The 19,257-nt window shown below is 37.9% G+C and overlaps 1 protein-coding gene across 1 annotated transcript in view; it reads right to left on the bottom strand.

The window, feature by feature from the left end:
* Positions 1-8,209: 8,209 nt before the first annotated feature.
* LOC132665715 (ankyrin repeat domain-containing protein 26-like) overlaps positions 8,210-19,257 on the bottom strand; it is a 104,912-nt gene continuing 93,864 nt past the window's right edge. Inside the window, exons 15-18 of the mRNA XM_081790851.1 lie at positions 16,486-16,776; positions 15,731-15,948; positions 14,259-14,487; positions 8,210-8,308 (exon numbers count right to left, since the gene is read on the bottom strand). Coding sequence (XP_081646977.1) covers positions 8,225-8,308; positions 14,259-14,487; positions 15,731-15,948; positions 16,486-16,776 — 822 coding nt within the window. The 3' untranslated portion in view covers positions 8,210-8,224. The remainder of the gene's footprint in view (positions 8,309-14,258; positions 14,488-15,730; positions 15,949-16,485; positions 16,777-19,257) is intronic.

Genomic DNA, 19,257 nt, shown 5'->3' with positions numbered 1-19,257 from the left:
TACTATTCTCTTATTATTGTTTTTATTTCTGCTGTGCTGGTTGTGATCTCTCCTCTTTCATTCTTGATTTTATTTATTTTGGTCCTTTCCTTTTTTTCTTTTTTGACCAGACTGACTAGTGGTTTATCAATTTTGTTAATTCTTCCAAGGCACCAGATTCTGGCTTGATTGATCTGTTCAACTGGTATTTTTGTGGGGTTTTTTGTTTGTTTGTTTGTTTGTTTGTTTCGATAGCATTAATTTCTGCTGTAATCCTTATTATTTCCTGTCTTCTGCTGGTTTGGGGTTTTATTTGCTGTTCTTTTTCCAGCTCCTTAAGGCATAAGGTTAGGTTGTGTATCTGAGATCTCTCTTCCTTCTTTAGGAAGGCCTGGATTGCTATCTATTTTCCTCTTATAACCACCTTTGCTGCGTCCCAGAGATTTTGGGTTGTGGTGTTATCCCTTTCATTGACTTCCATATACTTTTCAATTTCCCCTTTAACTGCTTGGTTGGCCCATTCATTCTTTAGTAGGATGTTCTTCAGTCTCCAAGTATGTGTTACCTTTCCCAATTGTTTCTTGTGGTTGACTTCGAGTTTCATAGTGTTGTGGTCTGAAAATATGCACGGTATGGTCTCGATCTTTTTGTACTTACTTAGGGCTGATTTATGTGCCAGTATATGGTCTATTCTTGAGAACGTTCCGTGTGCACTGGAGAAGAATGTATATTCTGCTGGTTTAGGATGAAATGTTCTGAATATATCTGTTAAGTCCATCTGGTCCAGTGTGTCATTCAAAGCCATTGTTTCCTTGTTGATTGTTTTGATCAGATTATCTGTCCATTGCTGTGAGTGGGCTGTTGAAGTCTCCTACTATTATGGTATTACTATCGATGAGTTTCTTTATGTTTGTGATTAATGGATTTACATATTTGGGTGCTGTCACATTTGGCCCATAAATGTTTACAATTGTTAGGTCTTCTTGGTGGATAGACCCCTTGATTATGCCATAATGCCCTTCTGCATCTCTTGATACAGTCTTTATTTTAAAGTCTAGATTGTCTGATATAAGTGTGGCTACTCTAGCTTTCTTTTGTTGACCATTAGCATGATAGATGGTTCTCCATCCCCTTATTTTCAATCTGAAGGTGTCTTTAGGTCTCAACTGGGTCTCCTGTAAAAAGCATATAGATGGACCTTGTTTTTTTATCCGTTCTGTTACCCTATGCCTTTTGATTGGAACATCGAGTCCATTGACATTTAGAGTCAGTACTGAAAGATATGAATTTATTGCCATTATGATGCTTGTAGACGTGGAGTTTCTGGTGGTGTTCTTTGCTCCTTTATGATCTTTGTTGCTTTTGATGTGTATACATATACATATATGTATATGTATATGTATACATGTATATGTATATATATGTATGTATGTATATGTAATTTTTTTTCATCTTCCCTCAGAAAGTCCCCCTTAAAATTTCTTGCAGGGCTGGTTTAGTGGTCACAAATTCCCTTAATTTTGGTTTGTCTGGGAAACTTTTTCTCTCTCCTATTTTGAGTGACAGCCTTGCTGGATAAAGAATTCTTGGCTGCATTTATTTTTTATTTTATTTGTGTAATGTTTATTTTTCAACGTTTTTTATTTATTTTTGGGACAGAGAGAGACAGAGCATGAATGGGGGAGGGGCAGAGAGAGAGGGAGACACAGAATCGGAAACAGGCTCCAGGCTCCGAGCCATCAGCCCAGAGCCTGACGCGGGGCTCGAACTCACGGACCGTGAGATCGTGACCTGGCTGAAGTCGGACGCTTAACCGACTGCGCCACCCAGGCGCCCCGCGTAATGTTTATTTTTGACAGAGAGAGAGAGAGAGCATGAGCAGAGGAGGGGCAGAGAGAGAGGGAGACACAGAATCCGAAGCAGGCTCCAGGCTCTGAGCTGTCAGCACAGAGCCTGATGGGGGGCTCGAACTCACAGACCGCGAGATCACGACTAGAGCTGAAATCGGACGCCTAACCGACTGAGCCACCCAGGCGCCCCCGCACATTTTTCTGCTTCAGCACACTGAATATATCCCGCCACTGCTTTCTGGCCTGCCAAGTTCTTGTGGGTAGGTCTGCTGCAAACCTGATCTGTCTTCCCCTTTAGGTTAGGGAACTTTTTTTTTCCCCTTGCTGTGTTCATGATTCTCTCCTAGCCTGAGTATTTTGTGAATTTGACTATGATATGCCTTGTTGATGGTCGGTTTTTGTTGAATCTAATGGGGGTCCTCTGTGCGTCCTGGATTTTGACGTCTGTGTCTTTCCCCAGGTTTCGTACATGTTTTCCGCTATGATTTGCTCACATTACCCTAATACCCCTATTTCTCTCTCTTCCGCTTCTGGGACCCCTATGATTCTGATGTTGTTCCTTTTTAATGAGTCACTGGTCTCTCTAATGCTTAAATGGTGCTCTTTTGCCTTAATCTCCCTCTTTTTTTCTCTGCTTCGTTATTCCTTCTAAGTTTGTCCTCTATATCGCGGATTCTCTGTTCTGCCTTGTCCATCCTTGCCGCCACTGCATCCATCCGTGATTGCAGCTCAGTTATAGTATTTTTAATTTCATTCTGGCTATTTTTTACGTCTTTTATCTCTGCAGAAAGGGATTCTAATCTATTTTGGACCCCAGCTAATATTCTTATTATCGTGATTCTAAATTCTGGGTCAGACATCTTGCTTCTATCTGTGTGGGTTAAATCCCTGGCTGTCGTTTCTTCATGCTCTTTCTTTTGGGGTAAATTCCTGCTGAATTCTGTGGTTCAGGTTGTGCAGATTGTTGTGTTAGTCCTCCAATCAGTGTTCTAGGTGTGTAGGATGGTTTCGTGTTGGCCTGGCTGTATTTCATGGATGGAAGACACACACAAAACTTCCATGGTCTTCTGCCATCTTGGCCCCTCCCCCATTCACAAATATTTTAAAAACTTATCTCAGAGTGCCTGGGTAGCTCCCTCGGTTAAGCATCCAACTTAGGCTCAGGTCATGATCTCACAGTGTGTGAGTTTCAGCCCCACGTGGGGCTCGCATTGGGCTCGCCACTGTCAGCGCAGAGCTGGCTTCAGATCCTGTCTCTCTCTCTCTCTGCCCCTCCCCTGCTGGCTTGCTTGGTCTCTCTCAAAAATAAACAGTTAAAAAACCTATCTCAATAGATGTGAAATAAACATCTGTTAACATTCAATATTCATTCATGACAGAACTTAGAAAACTAGTATTATGAGGGAACTTCCTCAATATACTTGTAGCAGAAAGACCCTAAGTGACTCCATAATATCTGCCCTTTAGTGTTGTCACCTTTTGTTTATAATTCTTTTCTCTTAAGATCTGTGACTTGACTCTAGCTATTAGAATATGGCAAATGTAAAGGAATGTTGCAGACATAATTAATTCAGTTAATTCAGAGTCAATCAAAAGGAGGATTATGCTAGGCAAACCTGATCTGATCACGTGAACACCCTTCAAGGAGGACTGAGCCTTCTCTGAAGTGACATTCTCCTTGCTGGCCTCCTAAACTAAGCGGCCACATCAAGGAAGTCTACGTGGCCACGAACAAGGAACAGCCTTGCTCTAGGCTGAATATTGTGTCCCCACTCACCAAAACTCATGTGTTAAAACTTAATGTTCAACGTGATAGTATTTAGAAGTGGGGGATTTGGGAAGTGATTAAGTCATGAAGGTGGAGCCCTCATGAATGGGATTAGTGCCCTTATAGAGGAGGGCTGGGAGAGCTCCCTTGGCCCTGCGCCAAGCAGGAAGACCAGCGTCCATGAACCAGGAAGCAGGCCGTCGCTGGACACTGAATCTGCCAGTGCCTTCATTTTGGACTCCCCATCCTCCAGAACTGTGAAAAATAAAACTTTTTTTCACAAGCCTATGGTATTTTGTTAGAGCAGCCCAAAAGGACTAAGACAAGTGTCTGGGAATGCTTAGGACCTAAGCCTCCAACTAGCCGACAACTAGCAAAGAGCTGTGGAAATGAGTCCAGTCATACAGTCACAAGGAAATTCTCTTAAAAACAAACGCAATGGGCTTGGAAGCAGATTCTTTCCCATCGAAGCACCCAAATGGGGAAGCGCCGTCTAGCAGACACCTTGGGAACAGCCTTGTGAGAACCTGAACAAAGGACCCAGCTAAGCCATTGCTCAGCTTCTGACCCATAAAAATGTGAGATACATGTGTGTGGCTATAAGACACTGTGTTGATGGTGCTCTATTGTAAACGGCAAGAGCAAACCAAGAGACTGATAAAAGATATACACTTAAAAAAACCCCACTATCTACATAGTTGTAGAAAACTAGTTTTACATGTTGCAATTTCAAGAAGACATGAACACTCACTATCCTCACATTTACTCGTCATTCTTGTAGTAGGAAAGGAAAAAAAAAATGAAAGCTCTAGGAATTGGAAAGAAATGAAAATGCCACTATTTATAGATTGTATGTCACTACATGCCCCAAATCCAAAGGAATCTGCAGATAAAACACTCAAGTAAGAAACAATATATTGTGGGGAATAAGCTTAGACAATTAAAAGACTAGTTGTTTGGAAAAATCAGTATAAGAAATGTCTTTCCTTACAAACTATTGGCAGATTCAATGCAATTCCAATGAGAAATGGCTTTGGAGAGCTTGCCAAGTTGATTAAAGAAGACCTGTGGAGCCCTTCCTTCCTTTCTTCTTTCTCATCCCCAACAGTTTAGTTCTCAGTCCTAGAAACAGAGGCATGGAGTTGTGGGGGTCCAGAGTGAGGTACTGGAGCTTAGACAGAATGGGGAAGGCATTACGTGTGGGACAGTCACCCTGCACAGTGTTGGAGCTCAAGTGAGAGCATGCCTGAAAAGTGAATGATATAGAATAATGAAGTATCACAGACTGGACAGGGTGGGGAGGCATCTGCACAGGGGAAGAATAGCCCAGCGTGGGTTTTCAGAACCTGCAGGGGGGCAAACCATCTGCAGAAGAGGTGGCCTGGCACAGGGTGTCTGAGAAAGGAGATATGTACATGTCTCAAAGTACTTCCCCACAAAATACTAAATAATTGGAAAGCGGAAAGTTAACATTCCAGGCGAGAAACCTGGCAGATACTACCTCTGGTGGCCAACATTAACATCACCAGTATTGGGACAAATCAAAATTGTAGGTCACATGATAGGATGCAATGAAAAGAGTAGGTTGTAGCGATACTCTTGCTAAAAATGTATGATCTGAATTTTACCGTAAGGAAACCTAAGAAAAATCCACATTGAAAGACATTCCACATTACTGGAATTGACTCGTCAAAAGGTTAAAAGTCATGAAAGTCAAGGAAAGACAAAGGAACTGTTCTAGAGTGAAAGAGACTAAGACACACAACTGAATTCAATACATGGCTCTGAACAGGACCTTCCTTGGTATTGCGTATACTACAGATAAGTGAGCAAACTTAAAAAGAATTATGAGGAATAAATGATAGAATTATACTGAACCCTTGAACAAAAGAGTTTTAATGGGTGCACTGACTACATACAGATTTTTTTTCAGTACTGGAAATGTATTTTCTTTTATAAATTTCTTCATGGTATTTTTTTTCTGTAGCTTTATTTTAAGATTATAGTACGATACATATCATATACAAAAGATCATTGGTAGTAGCAGTGGTTAAGTCTTTGGGGGTCAAAAGTTGTTCATGGCTTTTTGACTGGGGGGGGCAGGGGTCAGAGCCCTTAACCCCATTGTTCAAGGGACAAGTGTATTAGAGTTAATGTTCTGATTGTGAAGGTTGTATGGTAGTTATGTGGAATGTACTGACTTGTAGGATTTAAATGCTACAGGAATCAGGCATCCCATTAGCAATTTACTTGCAAATGGCTCTGGGGCGGGGAGGGGGGGGGAGTTCTTTGTTTGTTTGTTTCTCTATTTTTTCTTTTCTCTAACTTTGTTTCCAAAAAGCAAATCAAAAATAACTAACTAAATAAATAAATGAAAAGGTGAAAAGCCTTAGGCAAATCTTACTTCTCTATGTGGAAAGAGCTATGAATCAGTGTTGACAAGTAAAATTATAAATAGGTTTTATGGCACTATAAAAAATTGTAATATGTACAAACATTGGCAATAGCCATAGCAGGAATACATCAAACTAACGTCTAAATCTTTAGGCCCACATATAGTGATAAAAATTGGAAAATACAAAAAAGCCATCCATGAACACTACTGAAGTATTAATGACAACTTCGTTGTTTGGGTGCTGTTCAAACAGCAGGGAGTGGAACAGTCTGATGTATGTCAAACCCTCTAGTGCTGGTTTCCACGTACAAAATGTGCTTAAAAGTTAATGAGATGCCAAGAAACATAGTTTAAAATATTATACAGATTTTCATTACACACATGTAACACAAAAACATTTTCCTTTAATCAAGATTTTGCCATATAGTGTGTTCAATTGGGAAACAATGAAAATGTTTTGTAAGCATCCAGTAAATTTTTTCTATTTATTTTTCAAATCATATAATTTTTGTTCAAAATCTGTACATATTCTCGTGATGCTTTCCATACTGGATCTTGATTTAGAATTGAATCATCAGTAGATACTAAAGGAGTTCTACAGGATCCTCGTTCAACTTCGGTAGCAGCTGAAAAGGAAAAGAAAGAATTATCTTCTTTCTCCAAAATGCTTTTCACTACAAGTCCTTAAAAAAATAAAGGAAAGGAAAGGAAAGAAAAAGAAAAAAAGAAAGTTGGGGCCTTTATGAAAAGGTGTTAAGAAAATTGAAAAATAACTACGTACAACGGCAATATGAAACCCAAGATTAGTATTAAATATATTTTGCTCAGGGTTGCACACTGAATTAATTGCTATTGTGGATAAATATCAGAGTTTCTGGTTTTTTCTTTTTTTTTTTTTTTTTTTAAATTTTTTTTTTCAACGTTTTTTATTTATTTTTGGGACAGAGAGAGACAGAGCATGAACGGGGGAGGGGCAGAGAGAGAGGGAGACACAGAATCTGAAACAGGCTCCAGGCTCCGAGCCATCAGCCCAGAGCCTGACGCGGGGCTCGAACTCACAGACCGCGAGATCGTGACCTGGCTGAAGTCGGACGCTTAACCGACTGCGCCACCCAGGCGCCCCATCTGGTTTTTTCATTACAAGGTGAAATCACAAGATGAGGACACAGTCCACCCTGAACAATCATAAACTATAAACTGAAAAATCAAACAGGCATTTCCCAACATTTCTGAACAGGACCTTCCTTGATATACAGATGAAAGTGACAGGTATAAAACACAGCACTACTGGAACATACAGAAGGGACATCCCAGTTTTGCGTCAATATTGTCTGCTTTTTGGTGAAGGTGATATGTAAGCTGACACCTGAAGGACAAGGAAATAGTATGCTAGGTAGAGGGAAGAAGCACATACAAAGAGCTAGATGTGAGGAAGAACACTTGTGCAATTATGAGTAGTTTAGTTTGAGAAGGTGCTAGAGCAAAGCAGCAGAGTAGGGCAAATAGTGAGACAAGGCTGAATAATCTGGCAAGAAGCAAACTGATTTGGGTGTTTTCATTCCATGCTAAGGAATTTGAAGTTTTACGCAAGGGCAAAAGCAACGACAAAGTCAATGAGTGAAGATTGAAACCTGTTACCTGTCAAGTGACAGCTATATGACCTCTAATTACTTAATCAAGCATTACTAAGACGACTTTGGCTTTTTGGGTCTTCTATCACTAGGGGAAACAACAATTTGATAAAGCACACCTTTTCTGAGACTTGTGCAGGTTGACAGTTCCATAGGGATGGCACCAGTGAAGGAAGATTATCGCCAGAAATAATAACAGATATATAGACTTAGGGAGATTGAAAAAACTTCTTTAACGTTTATTTATTTTTGAGAGAGAGGCAAACCACAAGCGGGAAGGGGCACAGAGAGAGGGAGACACAGAATCTGAAGCAGGCTCCAGGCTCCGAGCTTTCAGCACAGAGCCCTCTGTAGGGTCTGAACCCACCTGAGCTGAAATCAGTCGCCCAACCGACTGAGCCACCTGGGTGCCCCTAGACTTTTGGGAGACTTTAAAAGAGCTATGAAACATGAGGACTAAATGAGGAAGAAGTGTGTTCTTCATTATGCTCATGCTTTTACATTTTTTATTAGATATGTACAAAAAAAAATGTGAATGCGGTATCCATTATCCAAACAATGGAAAGGGATGCCATTTACTATTTATAGTTTATTTCAGAAATCAATGATATCTAACTTCATACATTTTTGGCAACATACCTTCTTCTAGTGCTCTGGTTACTCCTTCCTCCAACTCCTGCTGCATCTGAAATAAGTCAAATATTATTTTTTTTTTCAACGTTTTTATTTATTTTTGGGACAGAGAGAGACAGAGCATGAACGGGGGAGGGACAGAGAGAAAGGGAGACACAGAATCAGAAACAGGCTCCAGGCTCCGAGCCATCAGCCCAGAGCCTGATGCGGGGCTCGAACTCACGGACCGCGAGATCGTGACCTGGCTGAAGTCGGACGCTCAACCGACTGCGCCACCCAGGCGCCCCTGAAATAAGTCAAATATTATTTAGAATGTGTAAGGTAAACAAAAGACATTGTACGAATTATATATAGCTTACGACATGCGGTCTTAAAACAATACTTGTAGAGATTAAACCAAAGTTAGGGATTGCTTACATAGAAAGACAATCACATGAATAAAATAAATTCCTACCTATTTTATGTTAGTTTTAGATAATTGAGAACAGATACATACATACATACACACACACACACGTATATATGTGTATATATAAATATATATATGTGTGTGTGTGTGTGTATATATATACGTATATATAATATGTGTATATTATATATACATATATAATGCTATTTAAGTGAATCTGATAAAAAGCACAATTAATATTGATCTATTGAATGTGTATAATCTCTGAAAGGTGATGTTTGATCTTACTGGTACAAAAAAGTTTAAACAAGAATCATATTGTATACTGAATTATTATTTGGAAATGATTAGAAAATCTGCCATTTATGAAAGTTGAATCAGTTTTTTACCTTAATGAATTGTTCCTTAAAATGGGCTTTCCATTCTTTCACTTTTAGAAAAACAAAATTTGAAGGAATGCTTTTGCTATTAATTTTTCAGGACTGACTCTTAAATACATATAAAATGAAGAAAGTGGGACTGTCATACTGTCATGTGGAAATTCTACTGGCAAAAAATTGAGTAATAATATTTTGCTATCTGTATTATGACTAAAACACTTACTTCTTTTCATATGCACACAAAGATTTCAGAAAATCTCTTTGAAGAAAGGAAAAATAGAGGGTTACAACAGTTTTCAAACTTAGCATCTGATTTATAACTTTCTCAATTAGAGATAAGGAAAACAGTACACAATTTTCAATTGTAACTTTGTTTCCTTTCTCCAAATTAGGACCAAGTTTGGAAACACTTGACTTATTAAAGTTATGGTTATCTACTTACTTATGAAATGTGTACAAATATTTCCAACTACAGGTGACCCTTGAATAACACAGGGGTTGGGGTACGGTCAAAAACCTGCATATAATTTTTCATCCCCCCGAAACTTAATTACTAATAGCCTACTGTTGACTGGAAGCCTTACCGGTAACATAAACAGTCGATCCGTACATGTTTTGTACAGTAGAATAAGCCAGGGCACAAAAATGACATTGAGAAAAACAGAAGGAAGAGGAAATACACTTACAGTACTATACAGTATCCAAAAATAATCCATGTGTAAGTAAAGTAGACCCGCACAGTTGGAAACCATGTTGGTCAAGGGTCAACTGTATATTACAACTGTTCCTGTCTAGAATGTTCTTATTTAGATCTTTCTTATACAAGGTAGCCTCTCCCTGAATGCCCCAAACGGGCTCCAAAATAGTGTACTGAACATAATCAACACTGGTGATAAGGATTCCAATGTCTTTACAAATTTAGGTGTGAGGACAAATGTTTTGGCTGACATGTTTCCCAATATTTTCAGAGACTGTTTTCCCTAATACCTTTTTTTAATTGAAGTATAGTTGACAGACAATGTTACACTAGTTTCAGTATACAAATTCAGATTGGACAATTGTAGACACTATGCTATGCTCACTACCGTACGTGTAGTTACCCTCTGTCACCATACAACATTAATACACTATTATTGACGATACTTCATATGCTGTATTCTTCATTCCTATGACTTATCTATTTTATAACTGGAATTTATACCTCTTCCTCCTCTTCACCTATTTTGTCCTTACACTCTACCCACCTCCCCTCTACCAACCACCAGTGTGTCCTCTGTAGTTATGATTCTGTTCGTTGACTTGTTTGGTTTTTTTATATTCCACATGTAAGTGAAATCGGATGGTATTTATTTGTCTTTCTCCAATTTATTTCACCTAGCATAATATCCTCTAGGTCTATCAGTGTTGTCACAAATGGCAAGATCTCATTCTTTTTGATAGCTGAGGTATATTTCATTGTATACATATTACACATCTTCTTTATCCATTCATCTATCGATGGACACTTAGGTTGCTTCCATATTTTGGTTATTGCAAACAATGTTTCAATAAACGTAGGGATGCACACAACTTTTCAAATTAGTGTTTTCATTTTCTTTGGGTAAATACGCAGTAGTGGAATTAATGAATATCTATTTTTAAGTTTTTGAGGAACCATAACATCTTTGACAATAGCATTATATTCAGGCCTTATAAAATGAATGGGACAACATTACTATACCAGACTTATAAAATTAATAACAATACCAGATGATGGGGGTAGGCTTTATTCAAACAATTTTATATTACCATTAATAAATACGATATAAAATATAAACCACGTTTTTTACATGACATGACTTAAGGAACTACCAAGGTAATGTTGCATCTTTTCCCCAAAAGTTCTTTTCCTAAATAGGTACCTCTGTGACCTTTATGCTTATTTCTAGGTAAAAACTGTGTTTTGATGGTGAAAATAGCTTTCAAGTCCATGAATAAGGACACATGTGTACTTTTATGTATACCTTTCCATTTATCAGAAATATAAGAGGGTGAGAAAATTATACACAGAAAAACTATATATCAGCAAATTTTAATTCAAAGAACATTTTTAAAGAATTTTTAATTAGAAGGATTTTCTCATTAACTGTTAGCATTCAAATATGGCCCTTAGAAATCTAAGGTTCGGTTGGAGACACCGCAGGATTGAGGGACAAGGAAGTCACAGCCATAGTCTCCATCTCTCCTTTAGTTAGACAGCTCTACTTCTCTCTGTTTTACACAATACAGTTTAATGCAAAAAAAAAAAATTATGTTCTATTCTTTGAAAAAAATTATTTTGAAGGTATAAAAGTCACTAATTTAGTCAAAATCCCGAATTTTGCGTAATAGACAAAAAGGGCTCAGAGAGAGTGTACTTTGCCTGCGGTCATGAAACCAACTAGATGCAGATCAGAAATACACTTCTGGTCTTATCAAGCCTAGAGTTCTATGCCAGTTACTTCCTCATAGTCAGGAAAAATACGTATATTTTAAGTATAACTCAGAGAAAATGAATACATAAAACTTTGTCATGTGGCTCAATAATGTTTAGGTATGAGGCACACAATAGTAGCTCTCTAACTAAATTACAAATTTTAAAGTCATGAATAAAAATAAAGGAACAGAAATTATGTTAACTCCTTTTAGTAGCAGTCAATTTTTAAGCACAACTTTTTTAAACCACAGGACAGAGAACTTGAGAGAGAAAATCTTTAGGTGAAGCAAGCAAGCTGAAACTGAGGAAATTCTTCCTGAAAGAATGATTTATTTCTTCCAAAGAAAATTTGGCTTATCAAAATCAGTCAACAAATGAGTGAACCCATTGTGTGGTTATTTATAGCAAAATTTAAAACCCAACACAGATTTCTCTTTCCCATCTAGCATGCTTCTGTCTAACCTCTCATCATTAGTTGGTATGTACAAAAGACACAATTCACTTTATTTATAATTTAAATCCAGTCAGAAATAATAGGTGAACCTTCACTTCTCACATTTGGACTTATCTCTCTCTCCCTCCCGACAGGAAGGGAGACTTACCTAATGGGTGAATTTGGGAGAAGGAGCTAAGCAGTGCTTATGTGTTTCTGAATCTCCTCTTTGAAAAGATGTGCCTGCCCACAGTAACATGAATTTGGGTCAGCTCTCAGCTCTGTGGTAAGCACCCTGCCCCCAGGGTGGGTGTCAAGCATTTGTTTCCTCAATTTACAACTGTGTGGGGAAGTGCCCAGTTTGGGAGGAAGCCCAATGTGGCTAACATAACCTAAATCATATCCTCCAATTTGTTAGTGTGTATTAGTAATAAAGCTACTAAGTTTCTCTCCATCTCCCTGTCTCCTGTGTTCTGAATTTAGAAAGAGAAGAGCAGTGTTACTTGTCGCCTACCCAGTGTCACCTGTCACAGCTCCACCAAGAAAAATGACTAGACAACACTTACAGAAACATTCTCTTCTTCCTTGGCTTCATAACCAATGTACATTGTTCAAAAGCAACGCCCACTCAAAAGAGAGAAAAAATTGAAAGAAACCATTTTAGAAACAAACATAGAAAGTCAGACAAACTGAGGACACAGAGGAATACCTTCCAAATGAAAGAACATGACAAAACCTACGAAAAAAAAACACTAAGTAAAACAGAGATAGGTGATGTACCTCATAAAGAGTTCAAGGGAAAGGTCATAAAGATGCTCAGTGAACTTGGGAGGAGAATGAATAGATCCAGTGATAACATCAACAAAGAGATAGAAAATATAAAAAAGAACCAATCAGAGCTGAAGGATACAATAACAGAAATGATAAATACACTAGAGGGAATCAACAGCAGATAAGAAGATGCAGAAGAACAGATCAACAATTTGCAAGACAGGGTAGTAGAAATCATCCAAGCTGGAAAACAAAAGGAAAAAAGAACTTTAAAAATGAGGCTGGGTTAAAGGACCTGTGGGACAACATCCAGTGTAATAATACTTGCATTCAAGGGGTTCCAGAAAAAGAAAAGAGAAAGGGGCAAAGAACTCATTTGAAGAAATAAAAGCTTCATTTTAAAAATTCAAATATTTGCTTGATTTAGCTATTTATAAAATGCTCTACAATCGCTCAGCAAGATATTTTATAAAAATTGAAACAAAGGTGCTATAAGTCAAAAAAAAAATGAAAAAGAAAAAAGAGTGCCATAAGTAAGAAAGCAATTAAAGATGCATTCTCATGTTAGAAAATAGCAAAAATTTAACTTAAAAGAGAAATTAACCTTTTTAGTGTTACAAGTTGATTTAATTCATAAAAAGGACTTACCGTGGATTCTTTTTTTTTTTTTTTTTAAAGTAGCCTCCATGCTCAGTGTAGAACCCAATGCAGGACTTGAACTCATGACCCTGAGATCAAAACCTGAGCTGAGATCAAGAGTTAGACGCTGAAATGACTGAGCCACCCAGGCACCCCCTTGGATTCTTTTAAATCGTAAACATTCATATGTCGTTAAGTGTTTGGAGGACGATCATTCACTGACATACAGGGGTGCAAAAACTGGATGATAGCAAAACCTTCAAATGTTTATGAACCACTGCCAACTGAAAATAAGTTCAAGCATCTAAGTGTACCTGTGGTCAGCAGGCAATAACATTTACTTTCTAAAATCAAATGTAAATGAAAGCTTTTCAAGAAACTTAACATGGGTCAGTTTGGTTATATTTATTGAATACAGTTAATACAAGGTGTCTCTTGTGGCGCACCTAGGTGGCTCAGTTTTTTTCAGTGTCCAAATCTTGATTTTGATTCAGGTCATGATCTCATGGTTTTGAGACTGAGCCCCACATTGGGCTCTGCTGAGCATGAAACCTGCTTGGGATTCTCTTTCTCCCTCTCCTTTTGCCCCTCCCCTGCATGCACTCACTCATTCTCTCGCTAAAATAAAATAAAAATAAGTATCTCTTGGAAATGAGAGATCAAGGGACTAACATATATATATATATATATATATATATATATATATATATATATATGTGTGTGTGTGTGTGTGTGTGTGTGTGTGTGTATATAGATATAGATATAAAATTTACCTCAGTTCTTTCTTAGCACAGATAATTATGACTTTTACTTCGTATGTATTAGTTACTTAAACAACTCAGAATTTCACCAAATTAAAAGCAACAATTATATCAGATATCTGAAACCCAAAGTAAAACAGATAATATAACTAACCTTCCACAAGGAAGTCTCCCAGTAGTCATGGGACGGCCGTGGGTTTAAGGTAGGAATCACTAAGTTTCCTCTTGGAGTAAGGTTTCCATTGAGCACTGAATTATTTTCAAAATGTCCACAATAAGGTGTTTCCAGGCCTGAGCTCATAGTAAGAGTCCTGAGTAAAGTTTGATGCTGCTGTCTCTCCGCAAGAAGTTTTGTATTGCTCTCTGACAGTCTCTCGTTAGTCCTGCGAAGATTAAAAAACACAAATACATTTTCTTTTTCCCTAAATCATTCCTAAATGACTTACATCTTTTTAAGTTTCCATAATAGTAAATAGCATTTGCCATTGAACAGTGTTTTAACACTGAACATGTGACAGAGCACACCTACTATCTAAAATTATACTTTTAAAATTGTTCTAAAGAAATATTTGTGTTTCCAGGGGGATCTCTAACTAACAATTCAAATTAGGGAAGGGAGAGAAGTGGCTATCAGTGATGTACATGGCTTAACGAATAATACTTGCTGTCTTCTGGAATGGCTGTACTGACAGGATCCTTCAGGATGCCAGTATATATACATACTTATATTTAGTAAGCCTGTTTACAGATATAAAAATAAACCATCCCTCAAAGACATTTTCAAGCGTTTGCTTTCACCACTCTTGTACATTTCACTTACTATCTCAAAGAAACTGAGCATTTGACACCGAGGAATCAGTGAGACCAACAAGCTCTAGGGGAGATAGTAGATGGCAGAGGTGTGATCAGAAAGAACTAAAACAGCTACAGAGGCAATTAGCTTATAACAGTTACCAAGGCACTGGAGGCAGAATCTGCCCTTTCTGTCTTCAGCCTTCCACATACCTCCCTCCCACCATGGTGTTCTTTTTAGCCACTTTGGGAACTATACTCCCCTTCAGCCCTGTGTGAGTCTTTCTGAATTTCGCATGTGTGCCATTATGTAAAGTAGAAAAACCATAAAGGATAGTTTGTCTCAAGGCCCACTCTAGTAATAATACCAAAGTTCACAATCAAGAGAATAAATGTACCAAGCTGCCAGGATGAGTAGTAGTAGTACTTGACCTTTTAGGTTAAGGATGTCATCTTTCAAAAATGAACTCATTGACATTTCTATTTAGGGTATTTCTGACAAGCAATTTTATAATAATATGCTTCTAAATGAGAAAGCTTCAAACAATGCACTTAAAGACTAGCAGATCCGATCATTGGAAAATATACAGGGCAGGGGGTGCAGGGGTGGGTGGGAGAAGAGGTCCTGTAAAACCAAAAAGAAGAGGAGGGATGCAAACTGTCCTGGACTAACATTTCAAAGGTAAGTTCACTTAGAAACATCATTTTCTAAAATTACACGATCTAGTTGGCTTTCACTTCCTATTCATCTCATGAACTTAGCTCCACAGAAATTATGCTTTAGAGGTAAATTAATAAGCTAAATTTCTTGTCTATGATTCTGTTTTGGCTTACCTGTTCAGCTTATTTCTCAAGGACTTTCTAACTTTTAATTCTTCTAGGTAGAGTTGCCTGTAGGTTTCCAACTCTGTTTTAGTAGAATCTTCTTGAGACGTCTTCATTGTAGAGACCTGAGATTCCAGATCTTTAATTCTAAGTTCCATTTGACTTCTCGTTGAAGCATGAGCATTTTCTCTTAACTGGTCCAAGTTTTCTTGAGCTGCTGCTTGTGCCTAAAGCAAATTAACGGGATAGTTTTAAAATAGCTATAATCTGAATAATTAATTATACCTGTTTCCTTTAGTTCTGAGTCAATGATTCAGAGAGCAATTTTAAATGAAAAAAAAAAGCTCAAGTGTAAAATATTTATCATCAATGTCAACTGAATTAAATATGATTTATAAAATTAAAGTTCAATCATTCTTGTATTAGTATTTACGCAATCTGATAATTCAAATAATAGAATCAATGACAAAATTTTAAAAGTCAACAATAAACTTAAGAATAATCCAAGTACAGTGCAATTTTTAAATCATAATTTTTCTTTTCCTCTTAATAGTGAGACTAGTTGTTTAAATCATCATTTTTTCTTTTCCTCTCGATTTAGTAGGATCAGTGATGAAAACTGAAATCTTTAAAGGGAGGAACAAATGCCTCCAGAAATCTACAAATTACCATAAAGCAAGTAGAGGAAACCCATACAGTACATCTATCCAAGATGTAATTTGCAGTGAAATGAATGAAAGCACATTAAAGATCAATCAATTAACCTGTAAAAACAGGTTGACTTCGTGTAATTTTTCTACTATGTCCAGTCGTGCTCTTTCTTCAATCTCCCATTTATACTGTTCCACTTGACTGCGTTCTACCATATTCATTTCCATAAATTGTTTCAATTTTACTACTACTTGTTTTAACTTCTTGTTATTGCTCTCTAGTTTTTCACGTTCTTCTTTGAAAGCTTTCATTGATAATAACTCTTGTTGAAGAATTTGATTTTTTGCATCCAGGTGTAGACATTTTGAAGATGTAGTTTCCAGTTCTGTTGTAAGGACATCAGCCTGCATGAATAAAACACTATAGTTTGGAAGTGGAGTGAAAAGAGTCTAACTCAAAACTACTATCAATTTTTTTTTTCAGATTTTAAGTAATCTCTAAGCCCAGTGTGAGGCTTGAACTCACAATCTCAAGATCAAGAGTAACTGAGCCAGCCAGGCACTCAAAATTTTAAATAAACTCATTTGCAATAAAATGTTACCTGTCTTAGAATGTGGAACCTTAAACAACTCAGAAAATCAAGAGCAAAGTTAAAGCCATCAGGTGTTACTGAAATAGATCTTTGCTATCGTTGTCTTTACTACACGACATTTGCACTTGATCCTGTACTTTTATTTTTCTATCATTCTTTCATATCTTTCTTTCATAAAATAAGTCCCCTCTTAGGAGAAAGTCTCTTAGCCCTTCCCCCATCTTAACACTCCATAATTTTTAAAGAAGTTTTAGCAATATCATATTGACTTATGTATGCCCGAGTCCAAAAATACGTCCCAAGATAAGACTCTGAAAATAAGACTCTAATTCATGAATCTATAAGTAATGATTCTAATGCCACGGCCTTTTTCGGAGCTGCAAATGTTTTAATGCTAATTTGAACTTGAGAGGCCTAGGCGAACTGAAACTTAACCAGTTTGTTCCGCTTCTGTACAGAGCTTGAGTTACGGGAAACTAAAACCTAACCAGTCTAACCAGCTTGTTCCACTTCTGTACAATTGCTTGGTGCGCCCACGTATTCCTGACCAATCATTAAGATACCCGTACCCCCACTTGTGGTTAGACCTAAAGGCTGGAACCAATCAAATTCTGCTAAGTGTTCAAATTTAAATGTCAACCAATTACGGCCCTGTAACTGTGGAAAATTCCTAATTTCCCCATGACTTGTTTGTACCTGTCTATAAAAGGGCTGTAAAAACCTCACTCGGGGCCTCTTAGCGTCACCAGCAACGAGTGCACGGAGGACCGGGTTCGAACCTGCAATAAAAACGACCCTTGCTGCTTGGCTTTGACTCTGGACTCTGGTGGTTCATTTTTGGGGTCTCTTGAACTTTGGGTGTTACAAATTGCATTCCCAGGAGAAATGATTCTCCAGGTTAAGAAATCACATCTCCCAGTATAAAACTTTAATTGGATAATCCACATATTTTTTTGAGGCAAAAAAAATTTTAATTCAATACTGTTGTCTTGTAATCCTTTGTTACTTTCTAGAAAATAAGAGATCATACTAAACAACAACAACCACAACAACAAAACTGGCTGGAGTTTCAGTGATGCTGAGTTGGGAAGGTCTTCCATCCATTATATATGATTGGTAAGACAAGGTGAGTGGATGTGGTCATTTTATAAATTTGTTGATACTTCTGTGAAAATCCCGCCCCTTAAATATATGCTGGCTTCAGTAACTGGTTTCTAGTGAACAGAATATGCAGAACTGCTGTGATTTTTAAGGCCAGCTTCGAAAATGCGATACAGCTTCCATCTGACTTTCTTTCTCTAGGGAAGCTCACCCTTAGAACCCAGCCACCACGTTGTGAGGAATCCCAGGCTACCTAGTGAGTCTTCATGTAGATACTCCAGCTGAGACTAGCCAACGTCCTAGCCAAAGGCCAGCCTCAACAGCCAAACACGTGCATGAACAAGCCTTTAGATGATTCTAGTCTCCAGCTTCCAGTTATGCCAGCTGATGCCAAATGAAGAAGAAATGAGTTGCCCTACTCTGCTTTGCCTAAACTAAAGATTGGCGAACAAGATAAATGCTGTTTTGAACTACTAGGCTTTGAGGTGGCTTATTATGCAGCAGTAAATTACTACCACAGATACTGATACTAAAAACGGTGTGCTGCTATTGAAAAAAACCTAAAACTAAACTTCCTTTGAACCAGGAGGTAGGTGGAACCTGGAAAGATGTAGAAAAGCATAAGAGTGAGACCCAAAAAGGGCCTCCACGAGACTCTTAGTGGAAGCCTGATGGCCTGTGAAGAGGCTGACCGCAAGGGTTTCTAAGCAAGTGAAGGAAATGACACTGGAGGAAAGGGAAGTCATGCTACAAAATACCTGAAAGTAAAACGGATAGGAAAGAGAAACTAAAGAAAGAGTATGCAACTGAAAGGAACCAGGACTTACTGGGTTCAAGTATCTGTTTCTCATTTACAGCCTCTCTACATGTGGAACTGTCAAATAATGCTAACATGAAGAAATGGTTTTTGGGTTATGAGAAAATCCAGGGTGCTACCAGGAAAACAGAAAGATGTAAGGTATGCCTCCAATTTCTTTAGGGATCTTAAGAGTATAAGATTTTTTTTTTAAATTAGGTTCCACACCCGACATGGGGCTTAAACTCAGCACCCAGAGATCAAGTGTCACATGCTCTACCAACTGAGCCAGCCAGGAGCCCCAAGAGTAGACGAATTTTAAAGGCATTGTCATATAAGAGCTTCACAGGAAACCTGAAGCGAAAAGCTGATCTCAAAAGGACTTGGGAGGGTCGC

The sequence above is a fragment of the Panthera onca genome, chromosome D3 (genome assembly GCF_046562875.1).
Source record: "Panthera onca isolate mPanOnc1 chromosome D3, mPanOnc1 haplotype 2, whole genome shotgun sequence".
NCBI lineage: Eukaryota > Metazoa > Chordata > Mammalia > Carnivora > Felidae > Panthera > Panthera onca.
Note: the sequence above shows the minus strand (reverse complement) of the source record. Positions and strands in the feature narration are given on the sequence as shown.